This window comes from Pavona decussata, unplaced genomic scaffold, assembly GCF_977016875.1.
Source record: "Pavona decussata unplaced genomic scaffold, jaPavDecu1.1 SCAFFOLD_38, whole genome shotgun sequence".
Classification (NCBI taxonomy): Eukaryota; Metazoa; Cnidaria; class Anthozoa; order Scleractinia; family Agariciidae; genus Pavona; species Pavona decussata.
The window spans coordinates 4,103,203-4,130,000 of NW_028145460.1; the positions used below are offsets into that span (position 1 = coordinate 4,103,203).

At 36.0% G+C, this 26,798-nt stretch overlaps 2 protein-coding genes and 1 long non-coding RNA gene across 7 annotated transcripts in view; 2 read left to right on the forward strand and 1 right to left on the reverse strand.

Moving 5' to 3' along the window:
- Positions 1–697: 697 nt before the first annotated feature.
- On the reverse strand, positions 698–16,034 carry LOC146483697 (KH domain-containing RNA-binding protein QKI-like). Of its 5 annotated transcripts, none has more exons than XM_085105840.1 (9): positions 15,802–16,034; positions 11,505–11,653; positions 10,899–11,015; positions 9,954–10,097; positions 9,242–9,320; positions 8,364–8,459; positions 7,367–7,468; positions 6,211–6,255; positions 698–2,408 (listed from the first exon to the last, which is right to left on the reverse strand). In XM_085105840.1, the coding sequence occupies exons 1-8, from the start codon at positions 15,911–15,913 to the stop codon at positions 6,212–6,214; spliced, it is 843 nt and encodes a 280-aa protein (XP_084961966.1). In that variant the 5' UTR covers positions 15,914–16,034; the 3' UTR covers positions 698–2,408; position 6,211. The 5 variants fall into 5 exon arrangements, with proteins under 5 accessions (XP_084961966.1, XP_084961964.1, XP_084961968.1 ...); XM_085105838.1 differs by having other exon boundaries at positions 6,211–6,261; positions 15,802–16,033; XM_085105842.1 differs by having other exon boundaries at positions 6,211–6,261; positions 15,456–16,009.
- On the forward strand, positions 2,416–3,723 carry LOC146483698 (uncharacterized). Its single transcript, XR_014863821.1, has 2 exons — positions 2,416–2,677; positions 2,725–3,723. It is a non-coding gene; the product is annotated as an uncharacterized LOC146483698 (long non-coding RNA).
- Positions 16,035–16,101: 67 nt separating the features above from the next.
- LOC146483699 (dnaJ homolog subfamily C member 8-like) overlaps positions 16,102–26,798 on the forward strand; it is an 11,436-nt gene continuing 739 nt past the window's right edge. The window contains exons 1-8 of the mRNA XM_085105843.1: positions 16,102–16,211; positions 18,150–18,251; positions 21,104–21,160; positions 21,814–21,880; positions 23,331–23,425; positions 24,471–24,542; positions 24,934–25,025; positions 25,937–26,012. Of these exons, the coding sequence (XP_084961969.1) occupies positions 16,146–16,211; positions 18,150–18,251; positions 21,104–21,160; positions 21,814–21,880; positions 23,331–23,425; positions 24,471–24,542; positions 24,934–25,025; positions 25,937–26,012 (627 nt within the window). The 5' untranslated portion in view covers positions 16,102–16,145. The remainder of the gene's footprint in view (positions 16,212–18,149; positions 18,252–21,103; positions 21,161–21,813; positions 21,881–23,330; positions 23,426–24,470; positions 24,543–24,933; positions 25,026–25,936; positions 26,013–26,798) is intronic.

A 26,798-nucleotide genomic window follows, 5' to 3' on the forward strand; every position in this document is an offset into this window, starting at 1 on the left:
TCTTGAAAAATTAGTACATTGATGAGAACAGTGCAAAATATTTACGGGCTTTGATGCTAACGCAAAACTACTCAATTTTCGTAAGAGAATGAAAACTGTCAATAATAGGACATTTTCACTATGGCGTCATTTTACTACAACTACCAGAATCCTTCTGGTTTTTTTTTTTTTTCTCATGCTAATTAGAGCTATTGTTTTTTGCTGTCCACTGAGATTACAAAATTTGAATTTGAAAAGGAAATCGAAATGAATTCTGGTAGTTGTAGTAAAATGACGCCATCATGAAAATGGCCTATTCTAATCTCATCTCTCTACTTATAATTACGTTTGGCCGAACGGCAGAAATGACCACGTATCCTTCATTTGCCACTCGCAGTTTTAAGTTCCTCAGAAAATTGAATAGTTTTGCATTTTTAGTATCAAAGGCCAGAATTATTTTGCACTATTCTCACCCATGTATACTCATTTTGCTCTAAATTAGCAACACGGATAAAATGTTAAGTTTGTAAGTACACCAGTTAACTTGTTAGAAAACTTTTTCCATTTGCCCTGGAAAAGCGCCAGTTATCTAGTGATTTTAATTTACCACATTATTTTCCAACAGCATAAGTGGTAAAATGGTGGTAAAGAGAGAAAGAAACGGAGGAGGGAAGAAAGAGCAAAAGAAATGAAAGAAAGAAAATGCTGCACAGTCCCCTCACATTGAACAATTGTTTGCAATTTTATTAATATGGATTTCTCATAGCGTATATATTACAATTTTTCTATAAAAATATCTGTAAGTAATCAATATATTATTAATTTTTGAATCGATAAACAACTAATTTACGGGTCAATCAACTACCTTTCATTGAATTTATTTACATACACATTGTCTCTGTTTTAGCACGGTTCAGTGCTGCGTATATGTAGTAATTGCTGGGCAACATGCCCCGCATGTGGTAAACACTTGAAATCAGTTTTGAAAGATTTGACAAACAATATTGCTGAGGTCAAGTATTCAAACTGAACAAAACTCAAATCTAACTGGAATTACCGGCAATTACACCGTACATTGGAATACATTAGATCCACACAGCTACTTTACTTGGAGATTCCAGTGGCATGCTCTCTCTCTCAATCCCTTGGGGGGATTGGAGGGGGGCAGGAGGAGAGGGGGTAAGGTGCGGGTTTCAGCGGCATGCTCTCCTTCCCATTTTGAAGTACGAGGTACTCCCAAGCATTTGCACTGAATTGAACAGTATCTTTGCCTACTCCCAGGCCTTCCTCCATGAATGATATAATAAATGTACATCTTTAAAATTTCCTATAAAAATTACGGATTACAATAATGAGCTGTCATAAACAAAACCTTGGAAGCACAGTAAATGGATAGTGGCTTCACATGAATGGATACTGATAGAATCGGTATATGCCACGCATAACCATTGCTATTAATAATAATTCTCACATTTCCCAATAGGAGAATCTTTGTTAACATGTTTAGCCCCACATTAGCATAAACAACATAACTTGCTTCAAATAAATGAACTCTATAAATATTGAAAGAGCTCAGGAAAGTTACTATTGTCTGAAAATTTGAGCATCGTATATAAAATTAAATAGTTTCTAAGAAATGAACTTAAAAAGTATCAAGATTTTACAAAGAATGTATGGATGGGTGGCAGCATTCATTCTTTGTAAATTTCAGTTTTTGAAAGCTTATTTCCCAGAGAATATTCAACATATCACACTGATATTCACCCTGGTTACCAAAGATTCTCCCACACTTCTGTTTGTATTTAGTTTCCACTTACTGAAGCATTATTCTAATAGACTGTGCACTTTCTGAATGACTGTTATTAGGAAAACCACGATAATCTTTACTGGCTTAGTCTCAATAAACGCAAATGACACAATGAGACAATCAGCACTTCAAACAAAAATTTAGAATTGCAGTCAAGTGCAATGAAATGAACACAAGCACTTTCCCCTTGTTGCTCAAATAATCATTGCAAGACAGTTCATCATTTTTTACCACTTAAAATTAAATACCTTAAACAAAACAAACTTAAGGCAAACATAGCATCAGTCAGCCAAGAAGTGTTCTGTCTGATACTAATCTCGTACCCAGATCTCAGTCGGTTCACCTGACCATGGGGGATCTGGGCACAAGATTAATCTGATACATGTAATTTCAACTCCAGGTATTGAGGAATAGCCTCAGCAAACAACAGCCTGAACAGGCATCTAATCTTACAGGCTAACTTAGGAAATCACAAAATGGGAATCAATATAATGTTCAACAAAATCAATATATTATGTATGAATTCTCTGAATAAAAATATTTAGAATCTTGTAATAAAAATTAATTTTTCATTTGCACTCTCCTCTCCGTAAGCTGATGGCAGTGAATCCAAGTTAAATATCTGAGGAACAGGAACAAATTGCATTTACAAAACATAAACTCTAAAAAATTCCATTAATAGCTCACTCCAAAAAAGATTGGCAGCCTGGCTCAAAAGTGGTCTTGCATTCAATCATGGGATCATTTTTGGGAGGGAAGGGGGGGTGGGGCATTAAACATGCATGCTGATAAAGTCAGTGGATCAGTGGAAAATGTTGCTGGATTAGAGCCCACACTTTTTTTTCCATACAATTTCTTTACACTCTAAAAAAAAAAAAAAAAAACCGTCATGTAAACCCACTCTTATTAAAGAGTGGGTTTACATGACGGTTGTCAAGCACCCTTAAACATAGCCACTTTACTATGTTTGTCATTCTCTTTGTATTTCTGGCATTCTTCAAATTATAGCCCATAATATAATGGCTACTTTAAGGTCACAGGTTTGATTCCTATTGGGGACTCAGATTTTTTCTTTTGTACCATGGTTACATGATAACATCCATATTTCACCTTTCCTCTCTTTTCCCTAACAATAAATATTACCATTCCCCACTGAATCCAACCATCTTATCTTTGGCTTCTCATACATTCTCTCCTCTCTGCCCAATCTATCTCTAAGTCCCCACCTCATTTTCTCCATGCTGCCACCATTTTTCTTTTGGATTCCGCCCCTCCCCCCACCCCAGCCACTTGCTAAGGGTACCACTTGCACGACATAAATCTAAAAAACCCTGGCTTTATAGAGACTGAAACTCAGAAATGCTGAGTTTTATGTGGAAGGGCCCCACCAAACAGAAAACTAACTTTTGAAATAAGTGTGGAAATAAAACTAAACCCTGATAGGGTTGCATCTATGCTTTGTTTCTCCGTCAAAGCAGATAGAGTCAAACTTGTAATAGCTGGAGAATATCCCAACAGTTCTTGCTGATGTTGTGGTTCATGGAAGATTGAGCTAAACCAATACCCCAAGGTAAGTTAAGTTAGGATAGGTATTAGAACATTACAATAATTAAAAAAGAAAGTTACAACAAGAGCAGCAAGTTTAGTCTCAAAATTAAATCTTTATTGTTACAATTATCATCCAATAATCAACGTCGTCAGTATTAACATTAAAATACACACTAGATTGAAGAAGGTCCTGACAGTTAGCACATGAAAGCTTTCACTTTACAGAATACCCACGGCATAAAAATCTGCCTTCCACCAACAACAAACTAGAAAACTGAATCACCTCTAAGCCTATTTACAACAAAATAACACTATTAATTTTGAGGTTTGTGATGACACAGTATGAAAACCAGGTTTCTGACTGAATGTCAACCAGAACAAAAATAAAACCAGACTGTCACTCACTTTGACTTCACTACAAGTGGTGCACTATTCACAACAATTTTCCACTCTACTTTAAAAACAGTTATTGTGAAGCTGAAAGATGAAAGCTCACCACACATTTATTTTAAATTATTAATTTCTACTCATTAAGAAAGCAAACACCTAGACTTAACTCTGATTATCCTTAAAATAATTGCACATGAACCACAAAACAATGCCAACACGTAACTAGCACAATGGACACAAATAACCCTTTCAGCAATACACATTCTAAAACCTCTATACAATTTTCTAAAGAAAATACAGCTGTAACTTTTCGCCTGCTTTCCCACTGAGGTGGACACCTAAAACTCTACATTGAAACCTGATGGAATTGATATTAGGCTATACATGGAAAACAAATCAGCCCAGCTGGTTCAATGAATAACCTGCTAACCTTTCAAAATCAATGTAACATACTTGTGTCGCCTGGTGAGAATGCTTAGAAAGAAAATCTCCTTTAACGACTAGATAGAAACAAAAACCATACAATTATGGTACTATTCAAAAATGAATGTGACAATATATGAATTCATTTCATGTATGTGAACTGAGGTTGATGGATTTGTTAGATGACAGACAATCACAGTTACATTTGCAACTATTAAAAGCAGCTGTGAAAAGAAAGCCTAAAAAAATCAGGCTCAAATGTGATTCACACCCATTACCTCTGCGATACTGCTCTACCAACTGAGCTAGAGTATCAAGCCCACCAGGAGCTGGTCACAGCCAGCTTCCAGTGGGCTTGATAACTCCGTTGGTTAAACTGCACTGGACCTCTGCACTGATACTACAGAGGTCATGTTCAAGCTTGAATTATTTCCAGGCTTTCTTTTTACACTTCTTATCAAGATCGATTTTGAGAAATATTTTAAAAGAAAATTAACAAAAAAAGCATTACATGACGTCATGTAACGTTTTTTCGTTAATTTTTCTTTAAAATATTTCTTTTTACAGCTGCTCAAATTGCATATTTAACAGTGATGGTCTTTCATCTATTTATTATAATGTATTTGAACCATTCTTAATTTAAGTTACTCACAGCCTTCCAAATACAAAAATATACCATAATCCAAGAAAGTGTTATGTTGAAGACAGCAGAGTATGATATACTCTTCTGTTGTAGGTGGAAATTAAAAAAAATAAACATATACTGCCATTTTTAAGTCTCTCAGAAACAAGTACAGCCGCAACAAAAATGATTCTAATATATAATTTTGCCAAAAATACAGTCACCTATTTCCTGTAAAGAATATTGGCTGAACGTTACGTTTCGGCATTGCTGAAAGGGAAACTTACAAAAACACAACACCGTAGTAACCACAAAGAAACACTTAAAATCAATTTCAATATATTAACAGTTATTAAATCTCACTCATTGATAATTCCATTTTCAAACATACAGAAATATATTATGATCATTTGATACAAAACTCATATTTTCAATAGACACTACACAGTTAGTCCACAGTTGGTAAGTGGGCTCGTCAAAACACAAACAAAAGGGCACTTTCTTCAGGTTTTTGTTTTATCTAGCCTGGCAATTAGTCAGCCTGCAGCAGAATTAGTGTTACCCATTGTGTGTCTAGTGAGAAAGAGAAGTTATCTATTAGTACTTATTCATAATTATTAAAATTACTTTGGATTGCATGCAGAAAGTTTAATGTAATGAGTGTAGGTTTAAGTAACAGTGCTTACTTTATCCAGTTATCTCTTGAACAGCAAAATTTAAAACGATCAAGATTAAGCGTTAACTTGCTTTATAAACGACAACACCTTTTGAATAGCTCAGATGTTGTATTTGAACAGAGGCTGTTATGGAAATCTACCGAGAGAGGGTAGCACCACCTCTTTTAACACAAAAGCTTGATAACCATGGGAAGGATTCCCTCGGCGTTAAATATGTGAACTCCTCATCAAAAGGCAGAGAAACCACTGTTGACAGACCCCTTAAACAATATTCTCAGCAATGATCTGTGGCAGGTGCATTTAGTTTTTACAGCGATTAGTAGCAATCTGTAGTAATCTTAAAGATCAGCAGTAAAAATAGCATTCTTTGTCTACATGTTGCTTGTAGCAATGAAGCACTTGAAGCCAAAATCCTTGAACATTTTGTTAGCTTTCCATCACGATCCAGTACACCATGCATAGCTCACGCATAACAAATGTAACCACCGTCAATCACCATCAACCATGATGCTACATGTACTAATATCGATACACAGCCAGTCAACACCATCGCCTGATGAAGACCAGTGGCATAGTGGTAAACGTAAAAACCCTATGCTACATAGTCGTGAGATAAACTATTATTTGAGCCATCAGTGTAATTAAAGTTTCAAAGAAACTTCTGATCAGGCAGTGACATAAGAAACACGGCAATTTAAGAATTGAAAGAAAGCACACATGGGTATTGGCTTCCTTCAAAATTGACTTAATATACTTCAACTCACCCTATCTCTGGTACGGATGTTCTCTGATAGGCCTCCGTGGTTTAACTGCACCTGGGGCATTCAAACACCACCCTTAACATTTACTCAATACGACCATTACATAATTCTATATGTAATTGTGTCAATAACAAAAAGCTTGAATATGATTGGTTCTTAACAGCCCATATTTATAGCTTAATTTTGCTATGTAACTCCAAGACTGTCCGATTTGACCTGTCCGATTACTAGAAGCTTGTAATCGGACAGGTCAAATCGGACAGTTAAAGAACCAATGAAAATCAAGTAGCAAATGCCACTAGCCAATGAAATTTTACTACATGGCACATGATAACCAATCAAAATCAATGAAAAAATTGTGACCAGGTAAGCTGTCCAGCTTCAACTGGAAAAGAAAAATGTTAATAAATATTCCAAGACTGAGATTCTCCCATTTTGTTATTGGCACAATTAATTGATAATAGGACTTTGTGTCGTACAATTCAGGGGTAATCAGGCTCGTAATTTCAAATTACTCGCCCGATTACTACCTGAATTGTACTCCACTCAGTCCTATTACCATTACTAATCACACTACAGACAGTTTAAGGGTTCTGGAATTTCTTGAAACACAACACAAAAGGATTACAGTAGGACCCCATTAACTTAAACTTGCTTACAGCTGTACCTTGAACTTCCCCGCTATCTCAAGCAAAAAGTTATAATTTCCCTTGGATTTCATCTTATTTTACAGTCATTTACTGTAAAAATAACCCTGTTGTCTTGAACTTAGCTATCTCAACCTCCCCACTAATTTTTAAAATGTTATTTCACTTGAAATGAAGTGAGTTTTTTTTTTTTTTACTCAGAACAACAAACAGGATGTTTTAATTCATGGTCATAAAAAAAACTGAATTGGACTGGACTTTTTTGTACAAACAAACCACCTTCGAATGGTCTCGCAGATGAGCCACACCCCTGATTCAGACTAAAACATCCTGGCAAAAAGACTGCTGGTATACTTTCTACATGTATTTGAGATCTCCTGGCTCTCCAGCTCTGTTGTTACAAGATGTTCAACTGAACAGACGTTGTTAAAGCTAAAACAACGCAGATATGGTTGTTTCCTCTAAATCTGTATGTTAAAGAATTTTTACTACACATCTTTAATGTAACTCACCAAGAATGGATGGTTCCAGTCCATAGTCGAAAATAGTTCCTGCCCTTGTGGCGTAAGGTGAAAATTCCAGCCCTGAAAGGCCTGCAGGGTATGCACTTGGAACTGAGGATAAAAAAATTGTTGATTAGTCTACCCAGCAGATAAGAGTGTAACAATACACCAGACTACTGATTTATTGCAAATAGTGAGAGTTCCAATAGCAATGCATCGATCACAATTTCAACTATCAACAACTATGGCTGCAACTGTTTTCTCAACTATTGATAGTTTCAATAGTCATCATCAAATAATCTCTTGAAGTCCTTTTACCATGAGTGAAAATACGTTCCTTGTTCCCTGCTTATCAGTGTTGTTCGTTACCATGAAACCAGGAGCATTAAAAGTTATAATTATGCAACTTTGCTTTTATGTCTGTATGATATTAGCTAGTTCCTGGGCCTTAAAAATCTGCATTTAAAGGGACAACAACCAGTCACCCTGTATAATAGTGACAAAAATAACATCAATAATGCGAATGATGTATTATTCTAGAAAGTGACACAGGCATACTCAGAAAAAAGAAATCCGAGTGTTCCTATCAGGAGTTGAACCTAAGACCTTCCGATTACAAGTTTGGATGCTCTACCACTGAGCTACAGGAGACTCATGGGAGCTAAGGTCATTAAACTAGGTTCATGTGACAAGCATCCTGCATACTGCTAGGACTGGAATGGCCATTAAACTAGGTTAATGGGACAAATATCCTCAGTGCATACTGCTAGGATTTGAATGTCGAACACGTGGTATATGAAATAAAGGGGACAAGCGGAACTGATCTTCTTTAGAGAACTAGTCATTCCATTTTTTTCTCCCGGTGCTCTGAGGGCAATTTCATGTTAGAGAAGAGGTCATTTATCAAATATTTCGGTAGTTTTGATCAACATATAGCAAAATCTCTTTGACAGTGCCAATTAAGGAATGGATGTAATAATAAAAATTAAATAATAAATATTTTTACCTGGAGCTCGGGCTCCAAATGGATATCCAGCTAATGCAGGTGCAAGAGGCACTCCAAGAAGACCATTGTGAAGAACAGCTGCTGCTGCTGCATTACCTGTCACCGAAAAATTAAAAGAAAGAAAACACAGAGCTGACAATTAACGCTTGAAACCATAACAGTGATAAGCATCAAATTTCCTTTTGTAATGACAATGCTTACTCAATCCCTGAGGTCATGAAAATTGAGGATATGATCACCCAAGGTAAATTTTCTTGATTTTTAATACCTTCCCTTAGGTGCTTTTATAAGAAAAGTGTGGGGACAAGATAGGAGAATTTATCTCTGATATTAGGGGTTAAAGGGAATTTCTCAAATGGAAATAGATAGTAAAGGTAAATAACCAAGGGTCATGACAATACCACCACCTGTGGCAGAATCCACCCCCCTCAGCAACTTAGTTGAGGGAAACATGGGCTAAACTGTTACTGATCTACAACTGATGACAGACATGTGTGGATCTGAAAGTAACTAACCGTGAAAAGTAGTACACCGCCAAAAGTAGGGACAAAATTTGATGATTCTTAATAAAACCAAAAGGAGCAAACCCCCAAAAGTATTGAACAGACGCTTTCAATATTCTCTTTACAAAAAAAAAATTATTAGGAATGATGGGGCACTATACTGGGACTGATTTCTTATTTCTTACCGACAATCAAAACCCATTCCGAAATAATTATTCCATTCTCACTCCCATAGCAGGAACTTCGTGAAAAATGTCTCCAAAGGGTCTTTTGAGCAACAACAATGTACATGCAAAGGACTTTTATTCAGAACAGTTATTACATTTCCTACAGTCTTATGGAGATGCACAGTTTTGCATAGTGTACAGTACTGACCTCCTTGTTCTCTCAGAGTACCATTCATCAATGCCAAGTCTTTAAGTTGCTTCTTTTTTAATTCATCTTCCCCCTCATCCTAAAAAAAATTAATTGTCAGTAACACTCAAGACTTTACAAAATTAATGCAGTGCTTGCTGTAGGAAACATTGTTATGCAGCATTTTGTCACATTTGCACAACAGTTTCACGGTGCTTGATTACATGTCTTAGGAAGGCAGGGAGGCGCATGTTTGACGATGTAAAAGTTTAGGCCTTCCAGGCCCTATTTTCTCTGCTCACAAAAGGGGGTTTGCAGGGAAGGGGACTGCACAACACAAAAGATACACCACCACAACTGTGTGAGAAGAAACAAGCAATTATATTATACCATGACTCAAACCACTACTCTTAGGAACAGCAACCAAGGAAATATTGTAGAAACATTGTTTCCTAAAAATGTCTCTCTTTGTGCACACAAAAAACATGTGTTGCAGAAACACCTTTCACCTCCAAGAAACAAAAACTGTTTCTGATTCTGCTCAGAAATGTTTTGTACCACAAACAATGTTTCCCTGTTTGTGAGGACCTTTGAGGTTGAAAGTGAGCACAGATGTCCTAACTAATAGACTATCATACTTCCAAAGAAAAAAAAATCATACTGTACTTCCAATTTATGTGTGGCCTATGCAGTTACAATAAGCACTATTTTGTCCAAAATCCACCGCACTCACCACAGGTTGAAGAAGCTCTTTTACTTTGTCCATTGCTTTACTTAGCCTCATCTTGGCTCTTTCCTCCGAATCTTCCACTGATATTAACACATGGAGGTCTTCCTCCAGGTGCTCATAATTGGGTTGGCCTCGCTTTTCTTCCTCCTGTTTTACAGCAAAAGAAATCGCTTATCAGAAATCCTGATACATTTTAGGGATTTTCTGACAATCCATTCAAATGTGTCTAGGTATGAGTTATGCTTATCCACTCTATGTTTTCAATGGTTTCATTAATTAAAAGGCAGTTACTTGATGTGGTGCTTTGCTCATCTGAACTCAAGATTGATAAACCAGCCTGCTTGAACTTATGCTCATCAAAAACTGTTTTCTTTGCATGGTTTAGCAACAGTTTGTACTATGAAAGGGGTCATAGCTCCTTCCCATCCTTGTCATGCAATCAGTGCTTCAATAACCAACAACTACACTGTAATCAAGACGATGGAAAAGAAGCAACTATGTGAAATTGGTACTTCGAGGAATAAAAAACAAACACAGTTTTTAAGTCAGTCGTGATCAAAGGTTCACAGATGACATTGCATTTTTAATGACATATATATTATGGCCATTCAGCCAAAACAACTCTCGCTTTTTAATACATCTCTTTTTTTTTGCACAATGCAAACCATTGATTTTTAATACATTTCTTTTTGGTACAAATATGTCAACCCTTTTTTGACATTTCAAATTGATTTTCTCACAACATTCTAGTGTTGCATGGACTGTCCGATGATGCTAACATCTCTGTGTCTAGAATGAAATGGCTGGTGACTTGGCCAGCCCAAGGTTTGTTTATTTATAGTGCATGTTCATGTTTAACTCTGAAATACAGTATCACCAAAATTTATTGAAACCCTGTAAGTATAAAAAATTTTTTTTAATCATAAGTATTACGATAATGAAACTCACCAATTTCTTGTCTTTCATTGATCCCTTCCCTCGAACAAGAAGTTTACAACCAGTGGTTGTCTCAACTTCTCGTAATGTCATACCTCGGGGACCAATTACTCGCCCAACAAAATTAAACTGAAAAAAAAATTCAAAACAACATTCCCTTTACATATTTCCATGTGTGAAGTTATACCAACAGCCACTGGTTCACTGGAACATTTTTACTAATTAGCAGCATGACAGCGTGTTTTGTAGATCTCTTGCACAACCCAGTATCAAAAATAGTGAAAAGTTTAAACTGTAGTGAAAGTAAATCATATGATCCAAGTTCTGTAAAAACTACCATACATGAGAAACGTTTTTCATTATGTACCATCAGTTAAAAGGTGAGGGAAGTGTAAATGTTGTGGTTCACTTTTATCCTTGGCTCAATTTTCATTTCCCTTTGTTTTTGCTACATGTATCAATGGTAATGTATGATAATGAGAATAAAACAAAAAAAAGTAAAAATTGAACCACCGATAAAATTGAACCACAACATAAAAGTTGCACTTTTTTGCTTAAGTGGGTTACAACACTATTAAGAGAAGGTCTTGTCAATGGTAATTATTTCGTGTTTAGTACCTTGGGGTATTCTTTCACTGGTGCAAATACTTTTTCTGCCATTTTTACTCTTGGTCCCGTTTGTGGTGGAAGTTGCAATTCTGCGATGCTACCATCTGAGTCATTGGTTACCATGCCATGAAACAGTTCATTTCTGACTCTGTTGATTTCTGTAAAAAGGAAAATTAGTTAGTTTAGCATCCATTGGTACTGTTAACAGAGAACGGGCAATAAGCTTCAACATGAATGGAACCATGCTTTAAAACCACTAGCTAAATATGGCTGTTTTATTATTGTGGTTACTTTCTTGGTTCCAACTAAAACTCATGCAGTGATTTTCGTATCTAAAAAAAAAAACCTTATTTTTTTGCAATTGATACACTGCTAAATTTTTATGGCAAGCGTGCCCATAGATTCCTTAAGTGCGACATCACAAATATTTGAATTCTTACAAATTATGAGATTTGTTACTATGTTCAGAAAGAGCATGATGAAAATTGCCTACTTGCCAAAAATTGGCATCTTAATAATTGCAATTTGGGGGTGAGATGTTAGCTCTGTTATGCCCCAATGACTCCATGCAAATCCTTATAATTTTGTCTCAGTTCTTTACGTTTGGAACTGAGACAAAATTAGATAGAAGGATTTGTATGGAGTCAGGGCATAACAGAACTAATATCTCGCCCCCGAAATTTCAATAAGATGCCAATTTTTGGCAAGTGGGCATTTTCATCATGCTCTTTCCGAACATACTAACAAAATCCCATAATTTCATAAATTTAGTTTTTGTTACATCATCACTTTAGGACTCTATGGTTCCACTCATGCCAGTTTCAGTCGGGACGGTTTTACCCTCCTAAAAGTGTGAAAAGCTTCCAGCTTCAAGGTATTTCCTATTGACTAATGCTTCCCCTTTCACCTCACAAAGACATTTTATTTTCAATAATTTTTTTGGTAATTTCAAATCCCAGTCAAGGTGTATGGGGCTCTCAAACAACAAGGGGAAATAAATAATTCAACATAGATCTTTTAATAGGACAATTATTTTCAGTAATAACACCCAAAGGAATTCAATTGCGTTTATTTTGGTACATCTCTAAAGTTCGCAAATAAAAATGAGAGATAATGAGAAAGCACTGAATGACAAAACTGTAAATAAAAATGAATTACTTGGCAGTGTTCTCACTGATGTGTCACACTTTTGAATGTCCAAAGCCTTACTAAATACATGTAGCTTGACTGCTTTCGTATCTTGAAACAGGAAGAGACCAAAATAATTGCCAAAAATGACTTAAAGCAAACTAATATATTACACTAAAGAAAATGATAGCTAAAAACAAGAATGGTTGTTTTGATTTCTGTGCCAACAGTTCCAAAATCAAATTTGATGAACTGCAGTCCGAGTCATCCTTGGAAATATTTTACACTTTTTCTCAAACTTCTTGGATGTTCTATCTTGCTCTTTGGAATCTTTTTATCCAATTTAGTTCTATCTTTGACGGCATTTACATATAAAATTATATTGCAATATATCATGGAAATTAGGTAAGAAATGTTTGACAGGTTGGCTGGACACTGTCAGTAAAAGTGCCGCAAAACAAGCAATACAAAAAACACCTTCACACGGCTAATGCCTCAGTGCACTAGAACAGAGCATTGAAACAGCAAAGAACCAGTGTGAAAATAGTTGGGAAATCAGACAGTCGAGCTTGGGCCATTAAAAATAACATTAAGCCATTTATTAACTTATGACTAAATATACATTATGACATAATCATTATATCCAAATATATTGCAGCCACGAAATTTTTAAATTAAGAAATGTGTGATCATTTTCTTCACCCTCTGGCCTTTGGTCAGGTAATAAAATTTTAAACATTTTCCAACGCTGGTAGCAACATACATCTATTATTTACCAATTACCTTCACGTACAACAAATGATCACAATTCACTCGTGCGACAATGGTGACATGTCTTTTCAGTAGCTTAAACTCCTGCATGTGAAATGTTGTAACCAAGCAACCTTAGCTTAAGCACCATTATTTTATTCAAAGCAAGCCAAATTAATTTAGTGAAAGTCCCATTGAAAAATTCACTCGCTATTTCAAGATGAATCCATGGTTGACAACAATAAAGTTGTTATGTAACAATTTTGATAATTCATGACAAAGTACATGTGGAACATGTACACTTCAAAATGAAAACCAAACCAGGCACAATACCTTACTTTTTGACAGCACTATGAACATGTGGCTATTAAGATTTGGTTCAAAAGCAGAAAATAATGATAATGTCGGTCCTGACCATCGTCAAACTAAATCACATTTACAACTATAAAGGATGAATTCCTTTCATTTATTAAAATTGTGTACAAAAATGGAATTGAAACGCTGCTATATGCCCTTGACAAATACATAAAAGGAATAAAATAATTTTTCACAAAATTGCATCAAAAGCAACTTGATGAAAAAATCAGGGAAAATATTCATTAAAAGAAACGGCTTTTAAGGAAACATTTTAATTTAAATTTGGGACACAGAATGACAGGAATTAATATTGTTTTTCAAATTGGGGGTTAAAACTAGACAGGATGGATCAACTGCTTTGGGAGAAAAGTCAATATGTGTGGAAATCTGATGACAGCAAACAAAAGGACAGGAAAAAAGTTGTCATTTTATACGTTTTCCTCTGTGATAGGAACATATTTTGGCAGATTGATGAGGAATAGCCAGATCTTTAAACTACAAAGAAGGAAAACATGTCAAGGGAATCCTGTGATGATCAATGCCTTCTCAATTTCAAAGTCCACTCACTCACACCCTAAGCCCGATGAAATAAAACCCACAATACTTAATCCTCAATTTCATATCTTTCCAAGGGTAGCTTTCACTGATTTGTGGCTAGACGCCTGAGTGTTTAATTATTCTGTCGGTTTTCTTGGTACACTCTGTTTGGCTTATACGTGTCATCTCCGAGATGAGAGCATCTGGCCTTTATCTACAGAAAGATCGTTTATTGCAAACACCCCACATTCCACGAAATCAAAGTGAATTCCTTGCCGAAGCTTAATTATAACCGCCAAATCGCTTTATAACCTGACGCAGAAAAAAAAAAGACTTTTTAGAAACTAATAAGTTTGAAGAGCAGTGTAGTGCGACTTTTGATTCCTTCAAAATTCTCCACTGGGACCTTCACTGATGAATAATTTCTTGTTCAATCACATCAAATTTTCGCTGTGATTTGACCCTGAATACAAATTGAATCAAAAGTGGATTGAATTACAAGCGTGACGATTTTTGCTTCACCGAGAACATGTAATTTCACGGACCGTCAAGCGTTTCAAACATGAAACTACCGAACAAAAGGCTTTCCAGGTTAAAAGCTAATATTTTCATTTTGTTTACAATCGAGAATGAAAACAAAACACCGTCTCAGCGACAAAATGTAACGACCGTAAAATTCACTACCGTGTAGAACGCATGCAGTTGTTGGCGATGCCCGATACACGGACGTAGCTATTTTTATCAGTTTTGTTTCAGTCGAGTGAATGCAATAACAGAGACTGCGATTACAGTTTTGAATAGTGACATTAGGGCAATACCATCAAAAAACAAGTCTACCATGCATAACTGCTTTCGAAATGGGAGATAAAATATTCAAATGTCCCACCGAGTCGAAAGAAATCTCGCTGAATGCAATAAATAACGGGGGTAATGAAACAGAAAATCACAACATGACCGCTCACAATAACTTGTAACCGAATTTAGATAACCATTTCAGCACTGATCAGAAATTGTAAAGAGGTCCCGGTTATTTTTTTCCCAAAAATATTTTTTGAGTAATCGCACGGCGAAAGACATAGCGGATAACAAAGAGGCGAGCAAGAGCGCTAGCTTCATAATTTAGCGCAATGCTCTTTTTCCATACAACTAAATTATACCACAAAGCTAAATGCTACATGTCCAACAAACCTGAAGGTTGTTTCTTGCATGTACTCCCTGGTGTTTCACTGAGGCTAAACTAAAACACAATCGCTGATCGGTAAACAGAGGACACGATGTCCGGATGTAGGGCAAACAAATAGAAGCTTCACCGTCCACGTTTGCTCGCGACCGATCACAGGGTTTTCTGTGACACATCTTTAGTTTACTCGCGTTAGAACAAACTCACCCTCAGAAAATAATTAGATATTACCTCGAAAAGTTACGTTTCTCTCTGCTGGGGATTATTTACGTTCATTTACCGATTATTTATCATAAACTGCCGTTATTATTATATTAAATTTGAAGTTAACTCGCAGCAACAAACAACGTTTACCTTGATCCAGCAATCGTTCGGCGTGGAGAAATATCTTGGGCATTTTCGAGACTGTTGTTTTGTCGCTCAGGAGTTCGTTAAGGTATTCAGAAGAAGCGACAGAACAAGACATTGTTGCTGTTACGGGTTAGTAGAACGTAAAAAGAAAACACATAAAAAAGCAATAAGCGCTGCAATACGTTGTTCTACGCCTGAACAGGTCTTGTGAACTTCGACATGTGCAACCAACGTCGCTCGGTCAGAGAACTGAGACGAGACACACAACCCAGTCCCTTCTCTATTCTGAACGTTAGGTAGTTGAGCCTGCGGTGTTTTTGCTATGAGGTAGTCTTTCAAAATTCAAGATGGCGGCGGCTTCAAGCTCTGGAAATGATGAAGTTGACGATTTGTTTTCGCGGTTTATGTCCGAGGTGACGATAAGTTTTCTCTATTTACTGAATTGTAATAATTCACTTCTGACAATGCGTTTTTTAAACCTTATAGCTGGTAGAAATACTGCTTTGAGAATGAAAAGAAATTGATTGAGCATTTAATAGCTCTCTGTGGGATCCATTAAGGGCGGAATTTACTAAGTTTGCATTCCCTCGACGAACTTCGGTTGCTATGAAATTACGATTATATACCCTGTATTCGAAAAGCAGTTGTAAGGGAGATTATTGGTTAAAACGTGCTAAAATCTAAATTATGAAACAAGATTCAAAAGCTACAATTGGTTGAATTAGTCAAAGAATCTCTTAGCTTTAATTCTTAAAATTTCACTCAGCTATCTGTACAATAAGTTTATATCAGTATGAGCAGTACCATCACAATTTTGCATTTTGCTGATAAGTAGCTACTTTATATCCTAATGTGAGATGTCACCCTATTGGCTAGTAGAGGGTATCTTGTGGTGATCAGCTACATGCCTGTGGTCCTAGGTCAAAGGCTTATGATCATCAGGCACATTCCACAGGACTTGGGTCATTATGAACTCAAATTTTAGCATTGTTTTATATATAATAATAATAATAATAATAAATAATAATAATAATAATAATAATAATAATAATAATAATAATCTTTATTTGTGCTTTTTTTTTTCAATTTACATGTTGATTCTTACAATCTTTTAGCGGTGATATATCGAATTAAATTAATTATTAGTTAGAATAATGTGTAAAGCAAGGAAGCCAAATGAACCATTTGGTTATCTTGTTAGCTCCCTGGCTAATTTAGGTTCTAGATGGCAGCAAAAAAGAAAAAAAAAATGAAAAAGCAAAATGAAGGAAGAACTTATTAATTGTGTGACACTTGCAGACTCCAGATTACCCTTGAGCCTTGTGATAAGATTAGGCCTGATGAGACTTTAACCTTGTTTACAATTTCTTGTCTGCAGGCTTGTTTTCACTGTGCAGTTCTAGAAAAAAATCCATACCCACCCCAACGAAGGTCAATGGAAATTCCTAGGGGAAGGGGGGTTCTTAAAAGCCAAAATTTTGGAAGCAAAGTATGAAGCTAAACTGGGGGGGAGGGGGGTGCAAAACAAGAAACCTTCCATGGGAGAGTATGGATATTTTCTGGAACTGCACATTCGCATGTTGAATTTTGTATTCTTTGTTTGAACAGTGGATTATTGGAATGATTAAAATAGTACAGTATTCAATACTAACAATACAGTAAACTTTATTTTCATTCCCCTTATTATAAAGCATTTTTAGACCAATTTACAAACTGCACTTCTAATAAAATAAATAAATTAATAAAAGCTAATTAATGCTTAGTTTACAATATTAACAACTGACAAACCTCATAAAATTGATAAAACTAATGTTAATTTACAATATATATTAAGAAAATACCAGAAAAAAATTAATACTAAATATATCCTATGAGTGTTCATTTAATGTATTTAAAAAAATATGTTATACTTATTCTCATCATAACTCTTGTCTTATGTTTCTATTAACTCCATGTTAAATATTGCAATAATAATCATCTTCAAATATTATTTTATTGTCGGTTAGAATCCTTGACGTGGCTTCACTATAAAAAAACACATCCATGTACTTTAATTATCTGTTAACCCTACTTCAAACATAATTTAACTCCTGGTAACACAGGAGTGTCTCTAAGAGCTGGCTACCAACAAATTTTGCCATCTGGAAGAGATCTTATCGCCATCTGAAATTTCAACAGAACACAAATAGATGCATGTAGTACAGTTTAAGAGCTCGCTGTGTTTTTCTAAATTATGAGCTTGCTGAGGTTTCTCTTAATTAGCTACATTCCTGTTAATACTGGATACAGAATTAATGATCAATGATGATCACAGAGAAATGCTGTTTTCTTTTTTTCTCCTTTATCTCAAGGTTAAAGAAATTGAGAAGAGAGATTCAGTTTTGACTGGACCACAGCAGATTGAGAGGTTAACAAGGCCTGGATCCACTTACTTCAATCTCAATCCTTATGAGGTTAGAATAGTGTTGTGGTTTAGCATTCCCAATAAAAATAACTGGTAGTTTACAGTTTGTAGCTTTTCAATCCTTGCACTTCCAAGGACTGGACGTTCCACAAGTTCACACTGACAAAGTCAGGAGAAGTATTCTCTGCCAAAGATAGCCTTTAGGGTTTAGATTGTTTAGATAATAAGCTTTATTTGCCCATCTTTAAATAAATATGCAATGGATTTACATGGCTGGATCTTAGTTAAAAACATACAATATTTTATTCAATTATCATAAACAACGGAACCTTGCAGCCCGCACCATAAAATAGTTTGCGTGCCTTTGGGTTTTCAACCTTGGTATTGCTACTGAGCCCAGTACTGATCTCTAGTTATAGAGGGTATGCACTGTTACGCAGTAAAAAAATAAATTGAAAACCATCCAGTGGAAAAAGTTGGGAAGTTGTGATGTTATAGAGGATGACTAAAGGAGACAATTCTCCAAATGTTAGGCCTGTACGTCTCCCCAAAGATCAGATATCCGTCGAAATGTTTTGCAGAAATTTACAGAGCCCAGTATGGATCCGCCACCAATATGGCGGCCAAAATAGTGTTAACATCTGGAACTTACTTTGGCTATCTAGCGACTGATTAGCAGTACTGATCACCAAAACCACTTACATAAGCACTTTCTCTAATGTTCTAACTTCTAAAAGGCTGAAATTAATGAGATAAGCTTATATTTTCCACAAATTCGATCATAGCTCTTCGTCAGGCAACTCCATAACCATGAAATTCAAACTGCTCTGATTTCCAAATGAAGGACACTATGGAGCTGTAAAATTGTAAACATTTATAAATATACGGCCTCTTATACCTGATGAGAATAAAAACTTTGGAGGCTCTTTAGTTTTGGATTTTAGAAAATTATGACGTCACATGAATACGCTCTATAGCCGTAGCTAGTACTTGGCTTTGTAATATTAAAATAAGATTTGGGTGGTTCTTATCATTTACAATTCCTTCCAATTCACTCTTTATCATTTCTTTTCATCTTTCCTCTGGACAACGTCTCCAATGTCAAGTGTATTTTAATAAATATATGCTCTGTGTTGGTTTTACAACGCATGTAAGAAAAAGAAATGAACACTCAGAACTTACAAACTAATGTGTAAATAATTTATTGAATGCAGAGAGGAACTGAGGGGGGAGGGGGGAGAAGGATGGTGCTCAGCAAAACTTTATATGCAAAGGCTTCACCCTGAGGTCCACACCTTACCCTTTTATATACCATTTTTGACAGAAAAGGTAGCCCTTTTATGTACCTTCAATAGCAAATGGTATCTTCTATGATAAATCAAATTTTAAGAAATCAATGTGGCATTAGCATCTTGACAATCATCAACTAACCAGCTTTAAAATCCAAAAGTGTACAGTTTTTAAGTTTTCAACTTTTTTCTGTCCTCAAAATTCTAAGTAAGGGTTTCCAAGATATGGTGATCTGAATGTTAATTTTCCTGACTGACCTGCCATATATTTGTTGTAAAGTTAGTTCACAGAATTTGATGTAAGTTATGTACAACATTGGACAATATCACTTAGTTGACAGTTGATGATTTTCTTTATTCTCTTCACCTGGCTGGCTAACAATATATTGATAATGTAAGGAAAAATTACATATTGATCACTCCTGGGAGTGAAAAAGTTAAATGATAACTAAAGGAATTGCACAAGAAGGGTACAACTGAATTTTTTGGCCCAAAATCATTGAAAAAATGCTCCAAACTTTGCCAGGTTTTGCCTGAACTGTAGATTTTTTGTGTCAGCTTGTACAAAGGCTGTGACAATCACAAAAAGTGATGGTAGGAAATGTGTTTGTATAGTAGGGTTATCCCCAGCAGTATCTAACCAGCACCTATTTAATATTCACCGTGTTGAAGAAAGCAAATGTGGAGCAAAGTCTACTTCATTATGGAACAACACTACTGTACACTAAGTTAAATATAATGAAATAGGGATTTAGCTTTTGCAAATAAAATCTGCAGCGCAATCAAAACTGTGTGAGTTAGAAGTGTTTTTTTTTTCCTTTGGGAGGGCCTGGAAGCAGGTGATCTTGTTTGTTTCACAACAGTTGCAAGCACACTCCAGGCCTCCCATTCACCTCACTCACCAGCCTTAAGTTGCAGCTTTACCACTCTCACAAAACAAAATAGAGTGGCTGTTAGCAGGCTACCTTTGTTAGTATGGACAAACACATAGTATTCCCTGTTGGACCAAATGCCTTATTTTGCAAACCATTTTGCACATTGTATATTTCATAATTTTAATATTGAATGAATGGGAACAGCACAAACAGGTTAAGGACGGTGCCTACTAATACCGAAGTATTTTTGTGCGGCTTATGACTATGCGGGAAAAGCAGATCTTAGCAAGGCCTCTTGGAATCGAAAAAGAAAATTGGGGGTAACCACGCATTTTTCAGAGATAATAAAGCAATAATATCTCTAAAAAGCGCCAAAATATAAAGGAATGTATGGGATATTTTTCCTAAATTGAAGCTTAATTATCTCTGAAAAATGCATGGCTACCCCCAATTTTCTTTTGAGATACCAAAAGCACTTGCTAAGTTCTGATTTCTCCGTATAGTTTTAAACTGCGCAAAATTATCCCTGTATTAGTAGGCACCACCCATAGGAAACCCGAGTATCTCGAGATACGCAGAACGTATGCGCAGTAACAATAGTAGGCACCGTCCTTAAGCTGAGCTTTTAACAGAGCTAAAAAGCATCCGGGGATATTTTTAACCTCCTTTATTGCTAATGACTTTTTCTGAGACTCCCAAACCTACTTTTTTGTAATTGTACATATTTGCATTTTTAGGTTCTTCAACTTCCTCCTACTGTCAAAGAAGAAGAAATAAAAAAACAGTACAGAAAGGTAAGTAACTTTGCACAAGCTACACCCGTATGTACTTCTAATACTGCAACATCATTTTCATTTCCAAAATATTTATAAGGCGATATACTTTCAAGGTGCGTGGTAAGTAAACAAACTACTGAACTCAAAAGACTTCAGGGGGTCAATCTTGACTACACATGGCCTACTAAGCAGATGCTCTATCATTGGGGCTGGTGCAGGAGAGCATGGCATACCCAAAGAGCATTTTCTAAAGATGGCTAAACTACATATCTGCATTTAGAGTTGTTGCAATGGGGTTTTTACAGATGGTACTGTTTATTTCGATGCTGTTTTGGAATATTTTGTCCCACTAGATCAGTGAATGTATGAGGGTGAACATCTAGCTTTTTGAAACCCCCATAAATAGTGCATGCAAAGCTCAGGTGATAGTGGAAGAAAAATCCTTAAAACTCTGAGAAAAGGAGGTAGCATTCTAATGTTTTTGCAAATTTTGCACAATCCAACCTTCTCTATAATAAGACATGGCAGACAAATGTAGAACAATCCAAAAAAGAGAGACAAATAAATTATTTTTAAAGAATGAGTGGTGAACATTTGAGAGACACTGAACGTTGTCATTTATTCATTAAAAAAAATGTTTGCTCTTTTTCTTCCCTGTCGGTGTAATGCAGCTTTCATTTCTCGTTCACCCTGACAAGAATCCGGACGACAAAGATAGAGCTCAGAAGGCATTTGAAGGTGAGTACACTGCCAGTACCCGAAGAAAAAATACAGCTTTGGGATTTGCGCTATCAAACAAGCTGAAAAGTTTTGAAATTTGGAGACAGCTTTCCAGCCTGTTTATGTACTCAGGGTTCATGCTACTCCATGAAGTCCTTGAAAAGCCCTGGAATTCAATTTAAGATTTTAAGGGCACTTGAAAAGCCCTTGAAAAGAAGAAGTGCTTGAAAATAATGAAAACTCCTTGAAATTGAAATTGTTATGCATCACTGTTTGTGAATTATTACAGATTTGGTAATAAATCAGTAAATTTAATATGTGATATCCAGGTGAGCTTTTTTCAAGTTGCTATTGACCAATGAAAACATTTTGAAACACAGTGCAAGACAAAGTAAACTTGCTTTGAATACTCCTTGAAAACTCAGTTTTTAGTGCTTGAATACTCCTTGAATTTTATGTCCAAAAACCAGCACGGACTATGTGTACTACGCAAGGAAATACTGAGGTAATTAAATTTTGGATTAATTTCAATTTTTGAGGGAAAAATTCATATTGTGATAAAATAATGGTGATGGTAATGCATTTATATACCGCATTTTCTATTCATATATATATTTAAATGCGGTTTACATCAGCATATGTCCATTAGCGACCTTATCCTACCCACCCAACCCATGAAATCATGAAATAGCACAAAGACCAGACCAGCACACCGGGAACTCCATGCCCTACTCTTTGCGATTAGTGTCTGGGTTCTTTAACGTCCCACAGGGTTATGAACATTGAAGTGTTGTAAGACGGGGCCTACAGTTTATCGTCCTTATCCGAGAAGTCTAGAAAGTCTAACCATTTGCAGATGTCATTACAAATGCAGCACTTTCTCCTCAGTTGTTTAAAGACCCTGCGTGTTGGTCCGGCCGGGGTTTGAACCCATGACCTCCCAACGGTAGTCCAATGCTCAATCAACTGAGCTAACCGGTCGGCGGTGGTTTATTCACAAAATCCTTCAATTGTTCATAATAATTATTAAATAATCAGAGGCCATACCCAGAGATGCTTTCCACTTAGCCAAGAATTTTGGTTTAGCTGGTTGAAATGCAAAAGGAATGCACGGAACAAAATATGGAAATCTTTGGCAGTACTCCACTTTTTCCATTCAAACCAAATGGAATGGAATTTGCCGTTCCTTTGCACAAAATTTTTGTTTTCTTTTTGTTGTCTTCTTGCACCGCCATATAAGAATTTTGATCTACCAATGAGATTGCAGGTTTCAAATGAATGGCAAAAATCCTTTTACATTTGACGCAAAAAGTTTCTGAGATTTCCAACCAAAATTTTTGGCTAAATGGAATGTGCCCCCAGATCAGCCAGATCCTAGCATGGTCAATATGATTCATAAAGAATTTTTCAGGAGCATGAAAAGTATTTGGTCCATTTTCTTTCTCTAATTTCTTTCCTGCTGTTTTAGCTGTTAGTAATGCCCATGTATTGCTTCAAGATCAAGACAAAGTAAAGAAGGTCCATGAAATCTTAGAAGAAGCTCGAGCAATGGTCAAGGCAACTGTAAGTTATTTAATAAGTGAATATGAATATGTGAAACATATATTTGAAGTAATAGATCAAACACGAGGAAGAGTGTTTCCTCCGATTTCCAAACACCGAGAAGTAGGTTGGAAAAACGAGGCGCAGCTGAGTTTTTTTAACCAACTTCGAGGTGTTTACAAATCTGAGGAAACACTCTTTCGAGTGTTTGATATAGCTTCTCAAACTATTGATAATTCGAAGCAAAAGTTCACCAAAATTTTATGATAATTAAGATCACATTTCCAAACTTCCTTCACGGTAGTGATTTCCTTTGTTTTCTCTTTGTGAGTTATTAATGAGTTTGAGAACTTCGGGGGAAAGATTAAATAGAAGAAAGATCCTCGCAGTTATTTATGTAACCTAAGCAGTTAAGCTAAGCAAGAAAGCCTGAAAAAATACAGGCTTTCTTTTCAATCCTGTTCAAGCCTGACTCTTTTTCAGGCTTTCTTTTAACAACTGCTTAGGTTGCATAAATAACTGTGAGGATCTTTCTTCTATTTAATGTAAGTTAAGTATTAATTTAGAGCAGTTTTCAATTGAGTTTCAAAAGTAATTTTGTGTTCACTTTGGTTTTGCTTTAATACTACCTTCTACAATACAATACAACACAATAACTTTATTTAAGGAACATTTTAAAAGGAAAATTAACGAAAAAGACGTTTCATGACGTTTCGACGACCTCATGTCATCATTATCAAATGCAGTGAAAGAATAAACATAAGTGACACATATATATACAGGAGGGAGACATAATAACCTGTTAAAGTTTTCTAACTAACAGCCCTCTGTGATTGGTTTGCAAAATTTACGCCACTTTTTTGACTGATGAGAGACGATTTAACCAAAACCAATCATGACTTTCTCCCACTTGCTTTCTTGTGATTGGCACAAGTTGCATGCATTTGCTTCGAGTTCGTATTGGTTAATAATAACAATAATTATAATGTCAACTCGAAAAATAATCCCAACCCCCAAACATCTGTGTTGTTCCAACACCCGGTTTACTTGAAAATGACTTTTTCAGCTTAAAGAAAAGAAAAAACAAGCTAAGAAAGAAGGGAAAGACAAAATAGAAGAGGAAGAGGACTCGGAAAAGGTAAACAAAAATATAGAGAAATTGCAGTTAGATTGTTACGTATAAAATTGGTGACTTTGATTCGAGTTTTCTGAAGAAACTCTGGTCTGTAAAACCACACGGGCCTTTTAGCACACTTCTAATAATTTTGCTCTCCAACCAAAGAAACTCCAGTCCGTAAAACCACTCACGCCTTTTAGCACACTTCTAATTATTTTGCTCTCCAACCAAATTACTTCAGGAAAATTCATCATAAAAACAAATCTTCTTCGGTGAGCAATGGCCAACAAATTTATTACAAACGTTAAGTTCTCATATGACTCCCTACAAATCCCCAAAGATAAGAATAACAATGATAAACGTTTCGAGAGATTTAATCTTTGTTGCATTTGTTTTCTTGTTGTTTACGTAGCTGTCAAAACTAGTCCATAACACGACTGTTAAACTTTTTGCTGATTATGAACTGAAGAGACGAGCGCAAGAAGAGAAAGACGCAGAACAGAGGTAAGCACACACATTTGTATTGTTGTTTTTTTGCCACGTTTTGTGTTTGTTAGTTTGTTTGTTTGTTTGTCTTTTTTATGAAATAGGCCGGTGACATTCAACTTATCAAAATTCTAACAACAACAGTGCGAGGAGAGGGTTTCCAATACGGCATCACCGTTTCGACATTTCTTGCTTACTCAGCTTATAGAGGGATATGGCGACTCGGGGGACTTTCCTTTTTCTATCTTTATAGAAAAATAACCACAGTTTGCGGTCTGCGTACGTTTCGTACAACTTGTCTTGCAACACAGCTCGGTACTGCTCAGCGGCACTGTTGGCTGTAGTGTTGTGTTTCTCAAAGCCTTTGAAGGGACACTGTCACAAAGATTTTGCTGTATATTGGTCAAAACTGCTCTCAAATATTTGAGTAAGATCCTCTTCTTTAACATGAAATTGCTGTTAGAGCTCCCGGAGGAAAATGTGAAATGATCTCTCCGCGCAAGAATAACATATAAGCCATTTTTTCAATATACACAAGAGGAACTTGAAAAAACTGGCCAACTTTTTCAAGTTACAATCCACTTCCATCCTAGCCATCCGCAGCCAAATATGAATGAAAACAGTTTCTGTCCAGTGTTAAGGTTGTTGTTAACAAAACTGAACCATTATTTTGACGTTTACATCCCATGCACGCATATATGTTTTTTGGGTATTCAAAGTGACACTAAAAATAGTAGCCTCCCACGCAGTCGTTTTTAGGGGACTCGGGGAGGAGGTAATACGAGTCCCCTAAAAACGACTGCGTGGGAGGCTATAAAAATAGGTGACAATGTCTCTCTTCCGACATGACAAAGAATTGCAGGCGTTTCCATGTAGTCTTCATCATCGTTTCACACGCATAGCGACAGTGGTTGTCCTTTAATTTGCAGAAAGCGGCAACGCGAGCAAGAAATAGCTGAAGAAGAAGCAGCCAAAAAGAAGAAAGAATGGGAAAAGCAATGGGAGGTGAGCTGAACCGCATATCAACAAGTATATTCTCCTCAGTGTCTCCATATATTTCCGGTGGTACTAAATGGAAGAATTTGTTCAAAGATCTGGGGCCCGTTTCTCGAAAGTCACGGTAACTTACCTAGTCTCCCTCGCAGCCGTTATTAGTGTCGTCACGCAACGCTCCTCCCCAGGAGCGTTGCGTGACGACACTAAAAACGGCTGCGAGGGAGACGATAACTTACCGGGCCCGATAAGTGTCTTTGGTGATAAATGTTTCTTAAGAGAAGTCAATTTTTGTTAGCTTTGAATATTAAACTTTCCAATCTTATAATTCTATGAAAACATCGGCCAAGTACCATGTCTGTAATCTGACATTTGACATTTTATATTTATACTATCTACTCTTGCGATTACATAAGCGCAAAATGTACTACTAATATAGTATCAAGACAGAATAATACGCAGCTCAAAAATACAATTCAAATTCAATTCAGAAATACAAAAAAAAAATACAATTCAAATAGGGGGAGGAGAGTAGAGGGGCACCTCTATTAAAACTAATACTGTGCCCCTTTAAAGGAACTAAATTGATAAGAAAAGTAACTAAGTAGAATAGAGAAAATAAGAAAGATATAGCAGAACGAAAACAAAAAACAAAGAGAAACGAAAATTATTGGGGTAAAGTATCATTAATAATAAACAAGGAATGTATCATCAATATTGAGCAAGGTAGTATCAGTGTGTAATCGGCGAAAAAACAATTAAAAAATACTTATCGGGCCAGGCACTTTCGAGAAACGG